This window comes from Pagrus pagrus (genome assembly GCF_965226575.1).
Source record: "Pagrus pagrus genome assembly, chromosome: 19".
Taxonomy (NCBI): Eukaryota; Metazoa; Chordata; class Actinopteri; order Spariformes; family Sparidae; genus Pagrus; species Pagrus pagrus.
Window position 1 is genome coordinate 24,483,677 of NC_140203.1, and position 21,690 is coordinate 24,505,366.

General features: G+C 40.3%; 2 protein-coding genes across 7 annotated transcripts in view; both read right to left on the reverse strand.

Moving 5' to 3' along the window:
• Positions 1–4,428: 4,428 nt before the first annotated feature.
• LOC311275180 (uncharacterized protein) lies at positions 4,429–9,822 on the reverse strand. The gene is made up of 4 exons (XM_084383489.1): positions 9,571–9,822; positions 8,829–8,877; positions 8,514–8,555; positions 4,429–6,262 (listed from the first exon to the last, which is right to left on the reverse strand). Exons 1-4 carry the CDS (start codon positions 9,811–9,813, stop codon positions 5,871–5,873), a joined length of 726 nt encoding a protein of 241 aa, XP_084239615.1. The 5' UTR covers positions 9,814–9,822; the 3' UTR covers positions 4,429–5,870.
• A 4,494-nt stretch (positions 9,823–14,316) lies between these two features.
• pip5kl1 (phosphatidylinositol-4-phosphate 5-kinase-like 1) overlaps positions 14,317–21,690 on the reverse strand; it is a 47,397-nt gene continuing 40,023 nt past the window's right edge. For 5 of the 6 annotated variants that reach the window (XM_084383790.1, XM_084383793.1, XM_084383791.1 and 2 more), the window contains one exon: positions 19,746–20,288. In XM_084383790.1, the coding sequence (XP_084239916.1) occupies positions 19,859–20,288 (430 nt within the window). In that variant the 3' untranslated portion in view covers positions 19,746–19,858. Of the gene's footprint in view, positions 14,393–19,745; positions 20,289–21,690 lie in introns of those variants that run through there. The other variant, XM_084383789.1, reaches the window with a different exon arrangement.

The window sequence follows — 21,690 nt, forward strand, 5'->3', positions numbered from 1 at the left end:
CTCTTGAGGTAATGAGGTCACACAGGAACACAGTTTTTTAATTCACCTTAAGGGTGCTTCTATATAGCCAACGGAATTGCCAAAGGGGTCAGGGATTTTTTCTCTTATCCACCAGATGCAACAGCTTGGTATCAGCACCCAGTGTCTGGCCCCCAGAAGTCCATGTTGCCAGATAGTGAACTGATGGTATGCACTGTAACGATACTCTCGATATTGTCAGGGTGCTGCATAATCCTGAAATAAATACAGTGACAGTGTATACAATGTTTTATTGTGATAAATTCCCTATTTGATGTATGCTGATCAACAGTAACAGTAAAATAATCATTAAGTAAGTATATTCATAGGTTACAACAAAGTAAACTACTTTTACTAAAGACATGATGAATACATAGACTATGCTACAGTATGTTTTCCAGAACCTGTAACTCTGTCCTTACCTGCACAGGTTGTAAAGCCACCTGAGACAATTTATTATTATTTTTTTTAATTTGGGCTAAATGAATAACATCTGATTGACTGACTGTTATATAACTGACGTCAGTTCAGGATTGTCTTCGTCTCAACAAACTTCAAGACCAATTCAGTACAGTTAGTTTAAAATTAATATATTGTATTACGCTGAAACGTTAGTTCATCTATTCAGCTAAATGAGAGAGTTGTAATTGAGCAAGCAGCAGAATGCTGACTGCACATCACTTAACTGCTGCTAGGATCGCTAAAGAGAACCATTTTTTGAATCTTACCTAATGTCCCTTTAAACCTTCATATGCAACTGAAATAAAGACAACTCTATAGGGGGGGAAAATGGGAGGTGATGTTTATTTTTAAGTAGACTAGTCACAGGAAATTCAAAGTCAGTTTGCATCTACAGAGCAAAACAGAGGTCATTTCGGCCTTTGCAGACAGTGGATCAATTTTAAACATGTCAGGGAGTAGTTTTATACAGTCTGTGGGAGTTATGACCAAGAAAGAGCTGTTCGATGAAGAGCTGCGGGCGACAGGCTGCACACCTCCAATGTCTCAGTCAAGTAATCATTTTCCCTCATTAATGTTAAAGCTGGAGTTTGTAGAATATGTGAAAAACGCATGAGACTGGGATGGAAACAACTGCGCTCCCCCCTCCCCTCCTTGTTTCGACTCCGTAGCTCCACACCGCTCTCGTGGACGTGCGCGACTGTAGCGCTTGGCATATAAGTCGGAACTTTTCTGTCACACACTAGCCATGGCTAAATTACAGGTAAGAAAGTACTTTACCTTTCTCTCGTGAACAAATTGAACATATGAACAAACAAACATTACTTTTGCATTGTTTAGAAGAGCGATAGAGACCGAGAACAATTATTTCTTGCGTCTCAGCATGACATAGCCTACATGTCTGGCACTGATAACGCTACGATATTTGTCATACTGACGTGATACTTATACAGCATATAGTAATGACAACAGCAACACATATATCACGGGAAAGAGGTGTGAATGCTAAGAATAATAAAACCACATATAACGCTAAAGTAAACAATTACCCCCACATGCACGGACTATCGGAGACAACCACTTTATTCAGACACTTCCTTCTTTTCACCGCAACCTGAAAATAAATAATAACTGTCACATCCATATTTACATGGCACACGTCCTCTGTATGTCGTGTACATATAACGCTACTGACAATACATTTGACGTTGACTTTGGCTCTGACTTGCTTGTAGCTGTCATGAGCCTTTGGCTACGGTTAGCATAAAGCTAATCAACTCACAACATTACTTGTCAATTGTGACCACAAACCGCCTGCTTTATTAGATTCACGGTCATTTCAACTACACAGCCAATTACTACCACACATTTAGATTATCAGCTACGTAAAACTTACATCGGAGGCTCACCTGTCCAGGAGAAGAACAGCGAGCTCAGTGTCCAGCTTCAGCCCGATGCTATCGCTCAGCTCTCTCCACCTCGGATATGCTTGTCCAATGTTTACACACGATTTATCCCGTCTACTGTCACTCTCCCTCTTAGACTCTCGTTTCTCTACATCGGTCTTCCTTTTTTTGACTTGCTTAGCCGTGTATGCTTTTGTTGGTAATGCCGGGATAGCAGCTTTTCCTGCCGGGACGTCCACCATTGCACCTTCACGGAACGTGACCAATAGGAACGCCCAAAACAGCTTGCTCTGTAAAATGAACTGTGATTGGCCATCACGGCACTGATTTTTTAAAGCCTGAATACAGAGCCAAGAGGAGACACAGAAGTCCAGTGTTCTGTCATAACCCTATGAAATACAATATGCTGAAAGGTTATTATTGATTTTTGACCAAATGACGCAAGAAATAACTTACACACTCTAGCTTTAACAGGTTCCCTGTTATCACTGATTTTAAACCTGACGTATTGCTAAACAGGTACTTTTGCTTTTTCGATTTTGAAAACAAATCCTTCGCCATCATCTTGTCACTCAGCTCTCCTAACTCTGTGTTACGTCCCCTGGGAGGTCTAGGGACTGTGGGGAGTAACACATTTCAAAGGAAACTTAACTCCCAAATCAGTTTAAGGCTTTATTGCCAGACAAAACAAGGATTTACTCTTTGAACATGCGAAGTGAAAACACAAACAGAAAACTAACTTCCCTTTAAAAGAACAGGGAAGCCGGTGGCACTCCACAAACAAGCTTCCACTAACAACAAAAAAACTGGAAGGTTCAGTCTGCTCCCGCTCTTGAGACACACATGCAGCATGGACGCTGCTGGATGACCCACTGGCACCAGCCACAACTCTGGCCCCAGCTTTAGTCATTCCCCTGATTAACAACTGGAGACAGCTATGCACAATCACCTGCTTCGGTGGGCGAGTGCAGCACCTGGAGGACACAGGAGCACACAGAGGAGAGCTGCCACACCCGCACACAACCACTGACGGCTCTTAGGCCATAACACTCTGCTTAAAGTGAATGTGACTCCTGTTACTCTGTACTGCAACTCTGCTTCTGGCCCCGCTGCTGCACAAAGAAGACACCTCTGGCAATTTGTAATTGCAGCATCCAACATTGGATTATTGATTTTTAAAAAAGTAAAAAGACAGTGGGAGTGGCCAAGTAATGTAATTGGCGTTACACCTGGAACACTGACTACAAACTGCTATATAATTATATTAATAATGGAAATAAAAATGAACATTTCAGAAATACTGCATTTTCTTGTAGTACTTGAATGATGTAGTGGCCCTCCTGTGAGACGACAATATGAAACAAAATAAACTTAAACAATACTTGAAAAGTGCGTGAATTTACTAGGCTATTGAAAATGTGTAGGAACTGCAAGTTTAAAATTTAAACAATTTCTGAATACAGTTCGAACATTGAAGCAGAAAAAAAGCTAGTGCACTTTTTGCATTCAAATAAATTATATTGTTTTGCTTGTAAATTTGTCCTTGTATTCCTTTATGTAGCAATGCCTCCTTCTCACTGCTTATCTACACCTCAATGTCCACTACTTCCAGTGCAGCTTATCAAAGACATGTTCAGCTCCATAGTGATGAAACTGGTTGTTACAGTGCTGGATGAAGAGTTTCATGACCATGTGAGAGCAGGTTAGAAGTACTGGGTACAGACCAGAAACGGATAAAGATTTAGAATTGACAATCCTGAATTTGTAATACTTGGCATCTTCTAGTTATTGATAGAAACTTTTTAAGAGTCATTACCAATAAGTTATTAATTGTTTTACTTCAATGGTGTCACATGCTTATATTTTCTTGCATTAATTGTCATTTAATATGCCTGCTGAACCCAAACTGGGAGCTTCTATTTAGTCGTTATGAACCCCAAGTACCTCTGCCTTCTGGCTGCGCACCATTTTAGTAGGATAATAGGACACCATGAGATAAGGGGACGCTTGACCTTTAAGTGCTTTGTACTCGAATTGAAGGATTTTAATTCTATTGTGGAGTTTACAGGGAATCAGTGTAGAGAGGCTTATATGGTAGAAATATTAACTCTTATACTAGCTCGTCAGTACACGTGCAGCAGCAGTCTGGATCAGCCGAAGAGCCTTAAGAGATTTATTGAGGCAACATGATAATAAAGAACTGGAAGTTACAAATGCATGGATCTATTTGAGACAGGATGTGCATGATTTTTGTGATGTTGCATATGTAAAAGGAGGCAGTCCTTGATGATTGTTATATGTGGGGGATGAAGGACATATGATCAAAGATAACGCTGAGATTCTTGATGTTACTTGAGGCCAGTGCAATGCCATATTCCCATTCCACTGATATGTCACAGTCCATTGGCAGGCAATGTGTAAAATGTGTATCTAATGTCATAACATCATACTAAAGGTTTACTACTTCCTTTAGGCAACATTGTGATGAATGCTTAAGGTTTAACTGTGTACATGCTGTGTGTGTTTTCCAAAAAGTCAAGCAGGCAGTACTCGAGACAGGTTTATTTGCATGGACCAGTTTGATACAGGCCATGTATTGAGAAATGAGGACAATAAAGTTGTTACAATTTAAATACATAATACAGCGATTGGGCTGTAAAGTAACAAAAGTATTAAAAAAGGTCAAATAGTACTACTAATAACCATTTTAACAGGACCAAGAAAGATATTTCAATGAGTTCACTTCAGCTCAAAATCAAAATGTTATATATTCTCATACGGTGTTTATAATTAATAATACTTTTTCTTGTCAGGAGTGCAGCAGTGACACAAATGCGCCCATGAGAATACATAGAACAAACCAATAGAATATTAAAGCGAAGTTTGAATAAGAGGCACAGTACATTAACCATAAAGTGTATTAAGTAACTTTATTTAGAATTCTTAATATTATATATTGCTTCATAATTCATAAAATAATCCCTGAGTGCACACAATATATGGACACCTTTGTGTGAAACCTGTATTTTCACAACAGTCTTTACAGCGCAAACATAAAAGTTGGGAACAGCTGTGGACACCACAGGTGCGGAGTAGCTCTGCTTAAACTACTGTCTGGCAGACTTATTCCATTGTCCAAAGCTTGTTGTAGCGTGGTTGCTGCCAACACGTAGACCTGCTGATGACAAACTTTAAATCATGCACTCGCCGTTTAAAAACATTGAATTAGCTCTGCTGGGGATGCTGGCTCAATTCCCTTTCCCCTAGGCTTCATGTTAGAATGTTTCTGAACATGGTTTTAAATTCATGATGAGAATGAGCTATGTCTAATGTATTTATGCATTTTGTTAAATGTCCCAGTTGTAAGAAAAGTTGATTTTTGAGTCTCATCCCCAGCTCGTTGGTCACCACTCCAAAGTGTCAGTATTTGACGGGTTGGGGATGAGACTCGAACTTGAATGAGATCATTTTCACACATTTGCAGATTTTACCAGGATTACTTATACAAGATGTAAGCGCTCAGCAACGATTGTTGTTTCATTACCAAGAGTAAAAAAAACTCAGATCTGTGACAAATTAAAGGAAGTTTATTCACACTGTGACATTCACAGTCTCCAGATGTCAACCCAGATGAATGCCTGTGGGAGATTCCCCACCATCATTGAAACACCAAATGAGTGGTTGGAGGAATGATGTTCGTCCCTCCATTAGAATCTATGTCAAGGAGCATTGAAGCTGTTCGGGAGACATTTGGTGGAACTACATCTTCCTTAGACACTTCCTGTAATTTGTCAACAATCTTAATACAGTGTTATACATGACAAATCTGAATACTCAGTTAATTTAAGCCTTTAGAAGAATTACTTAAAAACAAACAGCTTATAAATAAGTGATGATAATTAACCACAAATAAATTGTTTTATAAAAATATGTTTAACATATTATATTAAGACAGAGTCAAGACATATTCTCATGAAGGCATATTCTCTATGTGAGATAAGCACCAAATGATGCTTTTGTGATCAGTTTGTAGCCCTCTTTAATCAACACTCTCACACGATCTCCTTCTGACAAATCAAAAAGCTGCCCCAGAAACACAGTCTTGGAGCCTTCTGGTGTGCACACTACACCATCCGAGGCCTCCATCATGGTTATATTCTTGTCATAACCTTCATTCCACCTTTCCAGCTCCATATAGAACCTCTGGAAGTTTACATGTTCACCCTGAACAAGACAGTTTAAAGCAATCCTCACATACACAAAGTAGAACCCCTCCGCAGGAATCACAATAGCACGTTTCTCATCGTCGTGCTTTTCACCAAACATGGCATCCCATTTCATGTACAGTTCACTGCTCGTGCTGGCTTCAGGTTTGGACCCTGTAGGTTAAAAACATACAGTAAATCAAATGTTTCCCTGAAACTAACAATCCCCTCATGGTGTGTTTGTCTATTGTATCTGATAATACATTATACAATTCTCCAACCATGTTGAAATAGCTTTTTAAGAGTCACATCTTGAAATTTTGAAAGTTAAGAAAAGTGCTGTTGACACACAGAAGTCCTGCTCAAACCAAAGAAACCATGATGCAAAGCACAAAATAAATAATAGTGTGAGTTTCCCATGCTGGTCGTTTGCCAAGAGACTCACGTGCCTTCACGTGCATCCAAATATCCTGAGGCTGAGCGTACTTCAGCATTTCATTATATATACAGTCGTGGTCAAAAGTTTCCATCCAGTCATAAAGAACATGTTTATCATGTCAGTCTTCAGTTCCAATGATTTCTACAGCTCTCAGTTTTCTGTGGAATGTGGAATGAATGAGTCGAACACAAACTACTTTGTCACAAAAAATATTCATTCAAATATTCAACAAGTCAGGAAAGTCACTTAAAGCCATTTCAAAGCAGTTACAGGTCTGTACAAACAACTGTTTGTAAGTATGAAGTGCATGTCACAGTTGTGTCACTGCCATGATCATGAAGAAAACACAATCTATCACCTGCTGCTGAGAGAAAACTGGTGAGGATGGTCAAGAGTCATCCAAAAACTACCAAAAAGCAAGTCTGCAATGAATTAGAAGCTGCTGGAAGACAGGTGTCAGAGTCAGCAGTCCAGTGTGTTTTACATCAACATGAGCTGAGAGGCTGCCGTGTTAGAAAGAAGCCCTTGATCCAGACGCAGCACCTTAAAGCTCCACTGAAGTTTGCTGCTGATCACATGGACAAAGGAAAACCTTCTGGAGGAAAACTCTGTGGTCACATGGAACAAAAACTGAGTTGTTTGGCCACAGTGAGCGGCAATATCTTGGAGGAGAGAAGGTGAGGCCTTTAACCCCAACAACACCAGACCTACTGTCCAGCATGGTGCTGGTAGTATTATGCTGTGGGGCTGATTAGCTGCCAGTGGATCTGCTGCTCTAAAGAAAGTAAATGGAATAATGAAGAAGGAGGATTATCTCCAAATTCTTCAGGAAAACCTCAAATCATCAGCAGAAGATTGGCTCTTGGGTGCAGCTGGGTGTTCCAACAGGACAATGATCCAAACCCACATCAGAAGTGGTAAAGGAACTGATCAATCAGGCTAGAATTGAGCTTTTGGAGTGGCCTTCACAAAGTCCTGACTTGAACCCCATCAGAACATGTGGACTGTGCTGAAGAAACAAGTCTGTGTCAGGAAGCCAACAAATTCAGTTAAACTTCACTGATTCTGTCAAGAGGAGTTTTTGTGACAAATTGGTTTGTGTTCCACTCATTCATCACAGAAAACTGAGAGCTGTAGAAATCACTGGAACTGAAGACTGCCATGATAAACATGTTCTTCATGACTGGATGGAAACTTTTAAACATGACTGTACATGGAGGTTCATCCTCTGTTGAAACTCACTGTCAAGTTGTGACAAAAAAAAACAAAAAACAAAACTATCTAATCTTACAACTTGATGTGTTCCTGCTGTTGTGTTTGGATTCAGATCAGAGTCATTCTGCTGAGGCCAGATGTGACTCACGCTATCATGCTAGTTTTCTGACACAGTCAGCTTTGCAACATTTAGGATGTGAAAGTGAGTTTCACTCAATTTGTTTTGAACTTCTTAAACAATGCAGGCTGCACTGGGTGTTTATTCACCCTTGGATAAGTATATATTTCCATACACATGGGATTTACAACAAAAGAATAAAATACACGAGAATTTCAATATGATAGAAAAATATAACAGGTGGTGGACAGTATACCTGTTTCTTCACCCTCACTGGTGCCACTTTGTGTTACGACAGGGATTTTGCAACACTGTCATTACCCTCATAAGTGTTTAAGTATAATAAAAACAATATGGCTGTGATAACATGCAGCATGAGGGCTAAACATGTACTAATAGTGATATGTAGTAATAGTAATAAAGTTACATTCAGTTTCTACTGTTCTCCTCGCTAACGCCGGCTTTGGTAAACAAAGCACCCCAATTTCTCCGTCTTCATCTACTTCCACCATCCGAGGAAGTGAAGACCCCGTGGATTAATGCCGTCACCGACAAAAACAAAAAAATACTGTGATATAGATTTTAGGTCATATCTTACATAAGATACAAAAGAGTTATTTGAACAGTAGTGAAATCTCAAGAAAAACACTCACTGAGATGAATGTGCAGTCTTTTGAAGTCTTTTGGAGGTTTGTCTGTAAATCGAGAAAGAGAGGAGAGAGTTTTAAAACATTCCTGCTTGCTTCCTCATAATATTTAATGGAAACCAAAACCAAACCCTTATTTGAGTTATGCACCACAAGCATGTGAAAGTTGCGAAATAGCAGTCACATTTAGATAGTGTAGAGCTTGAGAGTGGGGAGAAGTAAGGAATCCTTCAACTTGTAAACTTTAACTTGTCCACTGAAATCCCCCCACTTCTATTGACAGTCCCATTTATTAACAGTGGCATTAAAGACATAGCATACCTGCTGTGCACTCTTGCTTGGAGTAGGCTGGACTTTGCTCAGCTGCATTCTAGAAATAAGATAGATCACTTTTTTTTATATACAAGTTGAGCAATAACATGTTCAGATATTTAAATGGTGGCCATTATACAGGATAGATTGTGTGACAGCTCGTAGAGTCCAAATGGGATCTAGCCTTTACAGTGAGAAAGTGAAAGGGCAAGTAAAAAGGGAAAGCGACAGTTTATGTGGGAGGAAACGGCTTCATCACGAGTGAGTTAATATATCTGGGTAGCTGTTATTCATTGTTCCTCTGTGTCTATTGAGATTTTACATCAATCAACACAATGGACAGAGGAATGCTGAATAACAGCTAGCTGTCTGAGTGGACTGGAGGGTTTGTTGTCTGTAATGATGCAGCAAACTAAAGTAGCACTTAAATGTGGAAACAACCACCAATGTAAATGTAAATCTACACATTTTCATCTTCAACCTTTAAGACCTTATGGCACTATGTGTCAAGTCAATACAGTGTAATCTGTTGCAGCCTAGTTCTAATAACTGCATTCATCATTAGAGATGAAGTGTACTGAAATACTGAAATATTCCTACTTTGTCCTACTAGTTATCAGTATATCCCAATATTACAAATACAAGCTGTCAATGAAGTTTACACGCTCATATCATCAATGATTCAGACAAAGCCAAACTCTTGACAAGACAAGGAACATTGAGCACATGAAGAGAAAGTTTTGTAACGTACCTCTTGTCCTCTGGATCCAGAGTTATTGTGTTGCCATAAATCAGCACCGGTCGTAAAAAGGATCAGTGCCACACAGCTGAGCAGCAGAAGGAGAGTGACGAGTCTGAGGCGTGTCTCCTGTTGCTTCATGTCCTGGCAGTGTTTGATGAGGATGAGCACAGACTCATCCGAGCCCATATTTATCATTGAGTCCCCATAGGCAGCTTTAGCTGGTAAAGAGTGTCCCATCAGTCTCTGCCCCATTACAGCAGGTCTGATCTCTTTCAGAGTATCTGCAAAGTGGTCCTGAGAAACTGTTTGCCAGTCATACATGCACTCACTTATATTAGCAGTTGAAAAGTGGGGCAGTAGCCAACCGCCTACACCAAACTCATCAGTCTAAAATTACCTCATCCTTCAATTCATGCAGATAGGAAGGGAGGAGAGAGAGAGGAGGAGCACCGACCAGAGAGCCAAAATATGGACAAAGTCCTAAAGCTGTGGCTTTAATAGGCTTAACTTCTACTGTGTTATTTATATGTATGTATGTATGTATGTATGTATGTATGTATTATTATTATTATTATTATTATTATTATTATTATTATTATTTTCATCATCAGTTTTTGTCACAACACAACATTATTAGTCATTTCAAGTTGCACTTCTTGCCACGTGATCAATGTATTAAAAATAAGTAAAAGACCATCATTTCATTTTTTCAAACAGTAGAAACCCACAATGTTGTTTTATGTAGATTAAAACATTCCACCAATCATTACTGAACAGTGGAACGTTCATCCATCTTCAGTAGCTGCTATTTCTACCAGCGTTTCTGCCTGAGGAGAGTACAAGTGTGACTCCAGATTGGTGAGGCTGTGCTTTAGGTGGCGAAAACCTTTTTCCGGATGACTACACGAGAGTTCCTCTCATCCCTGGTTTAACCACACAAAAATGGAAGTTAATACCACTCCCCATCGTCTTTTGTGGCCATAAAACAAATCTCACGATGACTTGTCATTTATTCATTCGTTATGGTAGGGCCAGGTGTGGATTATGGATCAGGTTAGGTGAGCATTGAAGGAGTAGGCAGACAGGAATTAAGTTTAACCATGTGCTATTTTACTGAAGGTTGGATTGTGTGTGGTTGTACTCTGGAACACACACAGTCATGGAGTCTGCAGAGCAGCAAGGTCGAAATGTTTTAGGTTACTTTGGTTGTTTGGTTTGTTGTGTTTGGTTGTTTGGTTTGTTGTGTGCCGTATAATAATGCCCAGACATTTACCCGGGCCACATTTAGGCTTGGCCACTGAGTTTTTAAAATGCTTCATACTTCACCCAGCACCGCATTTTCCTCATCCACTTCCACCCAAAGTGTTTCTCTTCCTCGGTCTCCCTTACACCTACCATTGATTCAGTCACCACTGGCTCAAAGGACCATTGAAAAGGGTTGAGGGTATGGATCATGTAAGGTGAGCAGGTAACCTTGCCTTTTGTGACAACACAACATTATTAGTCATTTCAAGATGCACTTCTTGCCACGTGATGAATGTATTAAAAGTAAGTAAAAGACCATCATTTCATTTTTTCAAACAGTAGAAACCCACAATGTTGTTTATATGTAGATTTAAGCAATCCACCAATCATTACTGAACAGTGGGACATTCATCCATCTTCAGTAGCTGCTTTTTCTACCAGCGTTTCTGCCTGAGGAGAGTACTAGTGTGACTCCAGATTGGTGAGGCTGCGGTTAAGGTGGAGAAAACCTTTTTCCCGTTGATTCAAAACAATCCTTAAACTATCCTGTATTAATTTATGAAAGGCCTTTTTTATTTTTCAGATAGAGTTTGCCAGTTTGAGGCATGTTTCGAGTGCAGCTAAGTGAAACTACTGTGTGGGCTTGCCTCAGGTCTGAATGGTTTCTCCTGTTGTAGTGTGGAGTCAGGCCAGGATGTAAGCCAGCACACAAGAATAACTCAGAGCAGGAGGGCAGGTCTTCCTCAGGATAAAAGGTCATGTTATACCACAAAAAAAGAAACACTAATGTGTCAAGAGGTGAGTCATAAATACTCATCTACACACTCACTACAAATGGCGGGACACTCGAATGTATTTATACATTTATAAATGTAGCAGATACACAATATAAGCATTCATTTGGAGATGTGTTTTTGTCCATATGATGAAATTAAGTCCAGTATTCACTAGAAGTGAGGGTAATAAAGATTCTTTAATTTACAATTCCTAAATCAATTCTTTGATTCCCAAATAGATTTTATATAACCAGCAACTAGTCCATTAGCTTGACGCCAATACAGAAAGGGAATTACCATTAATTTTGACTGCAATAATATCTTAACAAGCGATCCATTTTAGTCTGCATGCCAGGACACTCACAGGAATGTAGAGTATTTCTGCTTCCTGCAGCTTCAACACTCTACCATACTGACTCACTGCAGCGAGCTCCAAGTGTCAGAACTCTCTCCAAATTCCCAATGAGTATAGGAATACAGCCACCACTAGGCGGAGACACTGTGTGCCAAAAGACATTGAGATTGACTCCCATTTGATTTGCATTTTTGGAAATATGGCTAAGTAACAGTAAGTAGAAGTTAGCCTGATGACTACACGAGAGTTCCTCTCATCCCTGGTTTAACCACACAAAAATGGAAGTTAATACCACTCCCCATCGCACTTCCTTTTGTGGCTCTAAAACAAATCTCACGATGACTTGTCATTTATTCATTCGTTATGGTAGGGCCAGGTGTGGATTATGGATCAGGTTAGGTGAGCATTGAAGGAGAAGGCAGACAGGAATTAAGTTTAACCATGTGCTATTTTACTGAAGGTTGGATTGTGTGTGGTTGTACTCTGGAACACACACAGTCATGGAGTCTGCAGAGCAGCAAGGTTGAAATGTTTTAGGTTACTTTGGTTGTTTGGTTTGTTGTGTTTGGTTGTTTGGTTTGTTGTGTGCCGTATAATAATGCCCAGACATTTACCCGAGCCACATTTAGGCTTGGCCACTGAGTTTTTAAAATGCTTCATACTTCACCCAGCACCGCATTTTCCTCATCCACTTCCACCGAAAGTGTTTCTCTTCCTCGGTCTCCCTTACACCTACCATTGATTCAGTCACCACTGGCTCAAAGGACCATTGAAAAGGGTTGAGGGTATGGATCATGTAAGGTGAGCAGGTAACCTTGCCTTTTGTCACAACACAACATTATTAGTCATTTCAAGTTGCACTTCTTGCCACGTGATGAATGTATTAAAAGTAAGTAAAAGACCATCATTTCATTTTTTCAAAATGTAGAAACCCACAATGTTGTTTATATGTAGATCAAAACATTCCACCCATCATTACTGAACAGTGGGACATGTTTTGCCAATCATCCATCTTCAGTAGCTGCTATTTCTACCAGTGTTTCTGCCTGAGGAGAGTACTAGTGTGACTCCAGATTGGTGAGGCTGCGGTTAAGATGGAGAAAACCTTTTCCGTTGATTCAAAACAATCCTTAAACTATCCTGTATTAATTTATGAAAGGCTTTTTTTATTTTTCAGACAGAGTTTGCCAGTTTGATGTTTCAAATGCAGCCAAGTGAGTGTTGGGAGTAAACGGTTAACGGTACTGTTAACAGTCTTGGCCGAACAAAAAAAGAAAAGATTGATAACAGCGGATAATGAAATGGAGGAAAAATGGAATGGAATGTTACTGAGGCTTGGCAAAGTTGCCAACTGACTGAAGTCACACAGGTGAACCTGGGTCTCCAGGAAGCAGGGAAGTCCAAAAAATACACCCGCAATTGTCGCTTCCAGAAATCTTAGAGATTGCCACTTGTCTGATGTCAGCTGGGAGATTATTCCAGAGCAGGGGAGCCATTCCTGCAGCCACCTTGCCTTTAGTGGTAGTTTTTCTACTTGTAATTAGTTTAAGGACATATTTTCAATTAGTTTTGTGAAAGCCTTCTTTCAAAAATATTTTTGTGCACACTGGAAAAGTACATATACTTCAATATAATTCACATTAAAGTCATTAACCGTGAAGAAATTTACTGTATTTTATTTATTCACAAATAATGACTTTGATGTAGTATATGTGCCTCATTAGCTTACACCTGTTTTCTTTCAGAAATACATTTTAATGTGGTTGTACTGTAATACCAGGATATACTATATGAAATATCAAATAAAAATCAAATCACTTTATTTATACAGCCCCAAATCACAATCACATTGCCTCAGAGGGCTTTACAAATCTGTACAGTGAACATCCTCTGTCCTTAGACAATCAACTCAAGTGAGGAAAACTTCACATATTAAGAAAAAAAAATCATTTTAACAAGGGGAAAAAAGAAGATGCAAGAAACCTCAGGAAGAGCCACAGAGGAGGGATCCCTCTCCCAGGAAAGACAGACATGCAGTAGATGTGGCATGTACAGAAAAGAACAACAAAATCACAGTTTACAAATTGCGTTGACAGAATATCTGATATAAATAATTATATATGTGAAGTGTGTGGTTCCAGGCATCGCCAAGTGGTGCCCGAGCCACACAACCTCCTCTCCACTGTGGTGACCTGGAAGAGGGCAGGCCACACAAGATAATTAGCAATAAAAAAGAAAACATCAGAATGAAGAGGCATCAAATTTAGCAGAAATACAGATATAAGGAGATCGTGAAACAGAGGAGTGCAATGATCCAGCGGAGCCCAGGGTATGACCATCCATAAGCATCAATATGTGAGGCAGCAGGAGCCAGGAGAGAGATGTTCCCAGTCGGTGGTCCATCACAAGGGAGCCTGAATGAAAAGAGAGGAGGAGCCAGAGGAGGAGGAGAAAGCTATAGAGAGAGGAATGCAGTTTGAGAAATGCAAGGTTAATCAGAATAAACAGATTGATTCTCGTCAGGAGGACAATGTAAATTCTAATACTACAGGTACGAGACTCATTGAGACTGAGACCGACCCACCGAAGAAGCTAGCAATCCAAGTCAAGGACTAATTGAAGGTTAAAGTAATAATCTGGAAGATTTTCATGTAAATACCTATCTGATAAGTCACTATCTATCGCGAATGAGGTGACACAATGAAGATTGAGTCTGTGGCCCACTGATGAAAGCCCTTGCATTTGCTGTAATACCAAAGATGTACACTGGGTGTCGGTGGAAACTTTCCTGGAAAATATCACAAGCGGCGCACACTTAGTGACACATTCACCCAGCAGTGGTTGGTCGGCCAGAGAGAGTAGGTGGTTTGCAGTTTTTGTTTACCCTGGTCTCTGCTAGTGTTGGGAGTAAACGGTTAACGGTACTGTTAACAGTCTTGGCCGAACAAAAAAAGAAAAGATTGATAACAGCGGATAATGAAATGGAGGAAAAATGGAATGGAATGTTACTGAGGCTTGGCAAAGTTGCCAACTGACTGAAGTCACACAGGTGAACCTGGGTCTCCATGAAGCAAGGAAGTCCAAAAAATACACCTGCAATTGCCGCTTCCAGAAATCTTAGAGATTGCCACTTGTCTGATGTCGGCTGGGAGATTATTCCAGAGGAGGGGAGCCATTCCTGCAGCCAGATAAATTCCACATCTACAGCCGTGGGAGCACTGGCCCCTTTTATGTTTCTACACACACTGAGACAATCATGGGATACATAAGGCACCTCCCTTGCATGGGCATTGCTCTCAGTGAAGTAACTTGACACTGAACATAATGGCGGGTTGTCTGTCTGTGTGAGGTTGTTAAACACCGAAAGAAAAGGACTCCAAACAAACCACAGGTCTTTATCAATAAGGCAAGGCAAAGGTTACAGCACATCCCTTTCCCAGTATTTGCAGACAGGCACAAGCATGTTTTGTGTTACAGTGAAACAGAAAGCTGCTGTCTTGCGGTGCACAAGTTGGTTGGCATCATCAAAAGTCCTGCACAGCTTCAGAGTATTTCACAGTTTCATTCTTTGTATTCAGACATTCATAAACAAGCAGAGAAATCGTCCTGGTCAGCAAAGCAAACATTACATTTGTCGATTAAGCTTTGTGTAAGGATTCTTAGGAGACCCTGCTGAATTCTGGGAAGAATGCAAGTTTCTCTGAGAACATGTTAAAATGACAAATAATAAAAACTCTCTTATTAAAGGTGTGCATTTTTTCCCCAAAGATGTAGAGAAAGTACAAGTCTTTACAGTCGCATTCAATTATACTGTACCATCAACACACAAAAGTTTAAAATCAGGAAATGAGGAAAGCTAAACTAGAGATTTCGGCCAATAAAACAGATTTTACAGGACAACATTGTAGAGTTTGTAGCATATTAGGGAAACCTTTTTTTATCTTCTGATTCTGGCCTCTCAGTGGTGCTTAAACATCTTCCATTGCACATTACAGGAAGATAAATTTTGAACTCTGGAACAGGGAAATTTACTTTATACAATGCACATAGAAAGTGAATGAATAGGTATAGGCTTGTAATAAGGTTTGCTGGGGGGAGGCTAGGTCAGGGAACAAGTCAGTAGCCAGAACGACAGTCTTCTGGACAATACATTTTGTAACAGGCATATTCTAAAACATGTTTACAGTAGTCGGACTCAGCTCCAGACAACCTTTACTGCTTAAACAAAGTTAACCTTTCTGCATCTGCTTGTCTGTGAGGATCCATGTGACATCTGGCAACTCTGGTCAGCATGGTCATTTATGTCTTTGCAGATTACGTGTGTAGATAAGACACAAGGTAAGACACTTGTAAATATTTCATATGTATGCTACGATTAATACGTCATGACGCCTAATGATAATTTATAATAAATAAATGGTTTATTAAATGGTTTATTGTGTTACTTCCCCTGTGCAGCACATTTCAAATGGCACCTGTTTAGGTTTTAAAGAACACAGCACAGCGGGGGACACTTTGGCACACAGGGCACTAATAAAAAATTCTGGGAAAATAAATCATATTAATGGACTGTCTGAAAATTAAATTGCCGTTCCAATGCAAAAGTCTGAAAAAAGACAATCAAACAATCGTCTTTTGCTTCATTCCAGCGACTCAACTTTAAGCTAAAGGGAAATGCATTCAGGGCTGCAAACGCTTTTCCTTCAGGACTCTCTTTGTACAGTATTTATCTAACCATTAAATGCAGGCACATACTGTTAACAAAATGAAATAGAGGCTGGAAGTAAATGCAGACATATAAAGCCTATAAAGTGTGTGTTTGTCTTTATAAGCTTTTATTTTATTTTCCGAAGGCACAACAGCAGCAATATTTTTATGTATTTAGAGGATGGAGCTTCCATCCTCTTAATGATGTTTCACACTGGGCATGTTTGGAAGCCCCCTTTTCTCCACTGTACTGTATTTGGGAAAACTTAACTTTAACGTTTTTTTTTACCATAAAATAACAGCTTTAAAATCATTCATACAGAGGCTGTGTCCTCGCGGCAGGGGCCCAGGGGCTGAGTCTGACCTGTGGCCCTTTGCTGCATGTCATCCCCCCTCTCTCTCATCCCGTTTCCTTTCATCTCTCAAGCTGTCTTGTAAATAAAGCCATATAAAGGCCATATATATATACATATATAGTTATACGTCATTTTAATGTTACAGTGCCTTGTAATAGGGTGAATGGTGTCTCCGTCCCAGCCACTCTGCTCCCCATCACTTGTTTCTGCATTATGTAACTTCCATGACAGGGTAGCATCACAGTGGTTAACAGCAGTACATCACATACATCACTATCAGTGATTTTCTGGTTTTCCATCTGATGTCCTCCAGCTGCTTTGCCTCAGCTCTTTGTGATTTACAGAGTTTCCTGGAAGCAACCTGTCACCGCTGCGTACTGTAGCTACAAGTTGGCTCAGCTAGCTAAATCTGCTGAGAGCACCGCCAGGTTGTGTTGGTGTTTACATCGCTATCAAGGCAGATTTGGACCGTCAGGAGGAGGTTTTTAGTGCCCATTCTGGATCAAGACCTGGAGCCGGACAAGGGGGGCATCAGAACCAGGCTCAGCAGCTTCTACGGACATCGTGACAGAGGTGAAGAGACTGAAGAGGACGTTGATGGAGTAAAAGAGATAGAGACAAGAGTCTCAGACTAGCTGTGGAGTAGTAAGTAATATTAGCTGCTAGTTTGCTTAGTCATATGTTTTGTGTTGTTGCACTTTCTTGATGTTTGGCTGTTAGCAAAGTTGTCGACTCGCTAGTTTTTGATCATGAGCTAAGTCAACCCATTTGGACAGGGGTTTAGCTGCCAGGTTATAGCCAGGTGGTATTGTCTCAGGTTCAGGTTACATTAACTTGGCGTTTGCAAACTTTAACTGCCGCATGGCAAAAAAGCCTGAGCATGCATGTTTCCTTCAAGGCATACGTTTTCATGACCTAATATTGTTATGAAATGCTGATTTTCATTTGTAGTTGTATTTACAACAACTGTGCTGCAGATATGGTGAGGGGCAAAATATGAATATATAACTATATAATGTTGCTTAAATTGCAGGTTTGCTATTATCCATGGAGAGTATCATTCGCTAATCTAGATAAAATATAAAGTCAATGAAAAGTTGCAAATAGACGGAAATTTGTTCAAACTCAAGCGAGGATTTCGAATGACTTTGTTGTGAAAGCCTATCAGTGTTGACATTCACACTGACATTAACGCTGCTGATGTCTGGACATTCATGAACAGCAATGGAGGAGAGGATAAAAAACACTAATCATGGTCGTCTGCAGACACCCAGAGCTGTACGACAACACATCTACTCGTACCGAGACAAGACAAATAAGGAGCTGGCATGGAGGAAAGTGAGCGAGGAAGTAAGACTACCTGATAAGCCATAGCACAACATAGCTCCGATCCATTCAGGGAACAAGCACTTTAAAAGTTGTTTGCTTGTCGTCTAGCCAACAGACCTGGCGAAGCATGAATTCAGGCTTTTAACAAGGCAGCATTATGATGTTATTTCAGCGTCCTTCTGATCCATTTATTGCAGTCAGATTACAGAGAAATCTCTTTGTTTCGGGTTCATACTGATGTGGTAAGACAGATTCATTCAGTCTACGTCTACATGCGGGTTACAGTTACTATTTATGGATTTTAACACAACTATTAAGGATCTGCCATTCGGTGGAGACAGATGGGCACGCACTCTGCAGCTGACAACTGGGCACCGGTCAGCCTCAGGTAGAACTGGAAGCTGCAGTCATCCAGATGCAGCTCCAGACAATGAAATTCATCGAGCTGGGTGTTGCGTGAGTAAGACGATTAAAAAGTGAATAATCCCACAATCAAATTGCCGAACGTAACGTATTTTCTTTGCGTTTGGTCTGAATGCACCATTACACAGTCACAGTCTTGACAACTAATCATCCCTGCTACAGTATATGTACTCCCTTGTATAGCAGCACTTTCAAATTGGAAAAGTGTTTCATTGTGCCACAATTTCAGCCAAATGTAGAATTGAAGTTGGTAATTTTTAGCTCTTTCATAACATCTCAGATCCAATAACAAGTAGCATTTTGGCTACAATGGAAGCACTGGGACAATGGCAACTTATTATTACTTATTATTATCCAATATTGTAGAAAGCAAGATTTCCAATCTTTTTTGATTATAAAGTAGGTCTAGGTCTAGATGCTATCAAGCGTTCAATCCATGGAGAAACGCACACAGCCCATATTTAGAAACATAGCCTACAAACAAGCTGTCAGGAAGTCTGCAATGCCCCCACGGACATGCTTGAGAAAGCACAGGCAGAGCTGATGTGGTAACACATTGGGCGGTGTCTGCTCAGGCTCGTGAGAGCAGACCAATCTGAGTAGACTGGGGTTTTGCAAAGGGGGCCTTAAAGAGATAGGCACTTGACCAGAGTATTCTGATGTTTTTTGAACATGAAAGCATGTCAACATTTTCAAGTAGACGACCAAATAAAAGTACGAACCTGAAAACGAGCGTAATATGGAAGCTTCGAAGATGGACACGCGGTGGATTTGAACATATTGTTTTACTATTTAGACCACTCCATTAATTTTAGTGAGTACAGAATGTATTTTTGTTTGCTCGAATTAAATTATTGTTTGCGCATATCCAGTCTCATTGTTTTGCGTTAGTCAAAATGTCTACTGCACACTCACAAACGAGACACAGATATAGTGCCAAAAAGGTCATGCCTGTGTTTTGAGCATGTGGCAAAATGAAAGAATGTGAACAGATGTAGATAAACTTGTTTAATGTGTGTGCATGTGTGTGGACTTTGGTTGACCATTTAGTTTTTTAGACATGCTCAGTGAGTGCTGCTGGGAAGTGTCCACTGCTTACCCATAGTCTACTTGGTATGGTCCTGTACCCAGTGACATAGCCTGAGACAATAAGTCTGTGGACTGACAGTGGAGAAGGACCGGCCCGGATGTCTCAGACTCTTCCACCAATGCTCCAGCCTCTTCTTAAAACTGTAAACTGTGAAAATGTCAATAATGCCAATGAAGTAGCGCTGCTCAGGCCCATCGATGACATGCAGAGGATTCTTTAAATTGGGCAGTAAACGTCGGTTTTGGGCCCTGAAATCTTGAAGCTCAGCAGCGTCACAGCCTGGTCCAGTTTGAAGAGTGCCACCACTTAATGCATCGCCTGCTTGTGATGGCTTTAGACAACTGCCATCGACATCAGACAAAAGTAAGGTGGAGTCATCCTCTGGGACTGCCCCAGGGACTGCAGCTATGCCTGCATGAATAGGGCTGGAGCCTGGATTCACAGATCTAGAATGATAAAGTCACAGGGAAGAGAGTGGGTATGAGTCAGAGCAATTATGTAGCCTTACTCACAACTCACAGACAGTTTAGTAGCACAGCAGATGATTCTAGATTCAAAAGAATTAATCTTTCCACATAGTTTCATCGTATTACTCAAATGAGAAAACTTCCAATCAGTTAGTTTATATGATGTGATTTGGCATATCACATTACAGCAACTAACATGTGAATTATTTTCCAAAGCATAGCACAAGTTGTCAAATTAATAAATGTGTTTTTGCTTCGTTCCCAGAAGTAAGAATGCAAGCATGATATCATTTTGGCAGAAAAACCAAAAGACTTGCTCTCCTTTGAAAAAGCATGTATTAGCTATTGCATGACTGTGTTTAAGCCCATCACATATACAGTATTAAGATCAGATAAGATAAGATGTTTCTTTATTGATCCCCCTTGGGAGAAATTTGTAACACAGCAGTACAGAGGGAAATAAGTAGCAGCACAAGAGTAAGTCCCCCAAAATAGAGACAACGATAAAGAGATATTGGAAAGAATAAAATAACATAGTATTATATTGAGCACAAGCTGCATGGCGCAGACTTATGCTGCATTCCAGACAAATCGTAACGCAAACATTTCTGACCTCCTACTAATGCGCCACATATAAACAAATTCAAATGGTATGAAATTGTGTTTATGAAACTGGTTATTCAGTAATGAAAATATCTTTCTCTTCTCATTAACATTTCTTCACCAAAACTACGGAGTGCTCCTTTAATGGTACAGAATGAATTAGTGCCCAGGGCAGTGTGTCGAAGCTGAGGAAACACTTGGTCCAACAGAAGGCATGGGTGACGTTAGCACGCCTGCAGTCAGCACTGCACTCAATTCAAGGAGAGTTGATCCATCCTACATGAATGACAAGGCATCAACAAGTTAATTGTCAGGGCCAGATCCAGCCCACCAGAATAGCAAGGAACTGTGGTCCTGATTTGGGCCGGTTCTGGTTTATTGGGTTTGCTCTTGGCTGACAGGAGTGGACCACCCAAGTGCCATCATTACACGCTGTATGGATGAACGGCCACACGGTCTTGCTATCTGTGGGAAAGTTTCAGAGAGCAGGTGGTGGTTGGGACGAGGACGGTGTGTCGCTGCTGTTCGACAGTTGTATGTGAGAGGAAACACGTCAAACATGTTAACACGTACTGGACAGCATCACCCAGATGTGTCAATCACCAGAGCGAAAGAATATAAAACAGTGCGACAACTTCTCCCTGCAGTTTTAAAGCAGCCTCTGGATATGAAAGCAGACAGGGTCGAAGACATTATTGAAGTAATTTCCGTCATTTTTATCACACTCACATAAAAATAGGACTATGACTGTGTGAGAGTGTGTTTCCACTGTTTACTG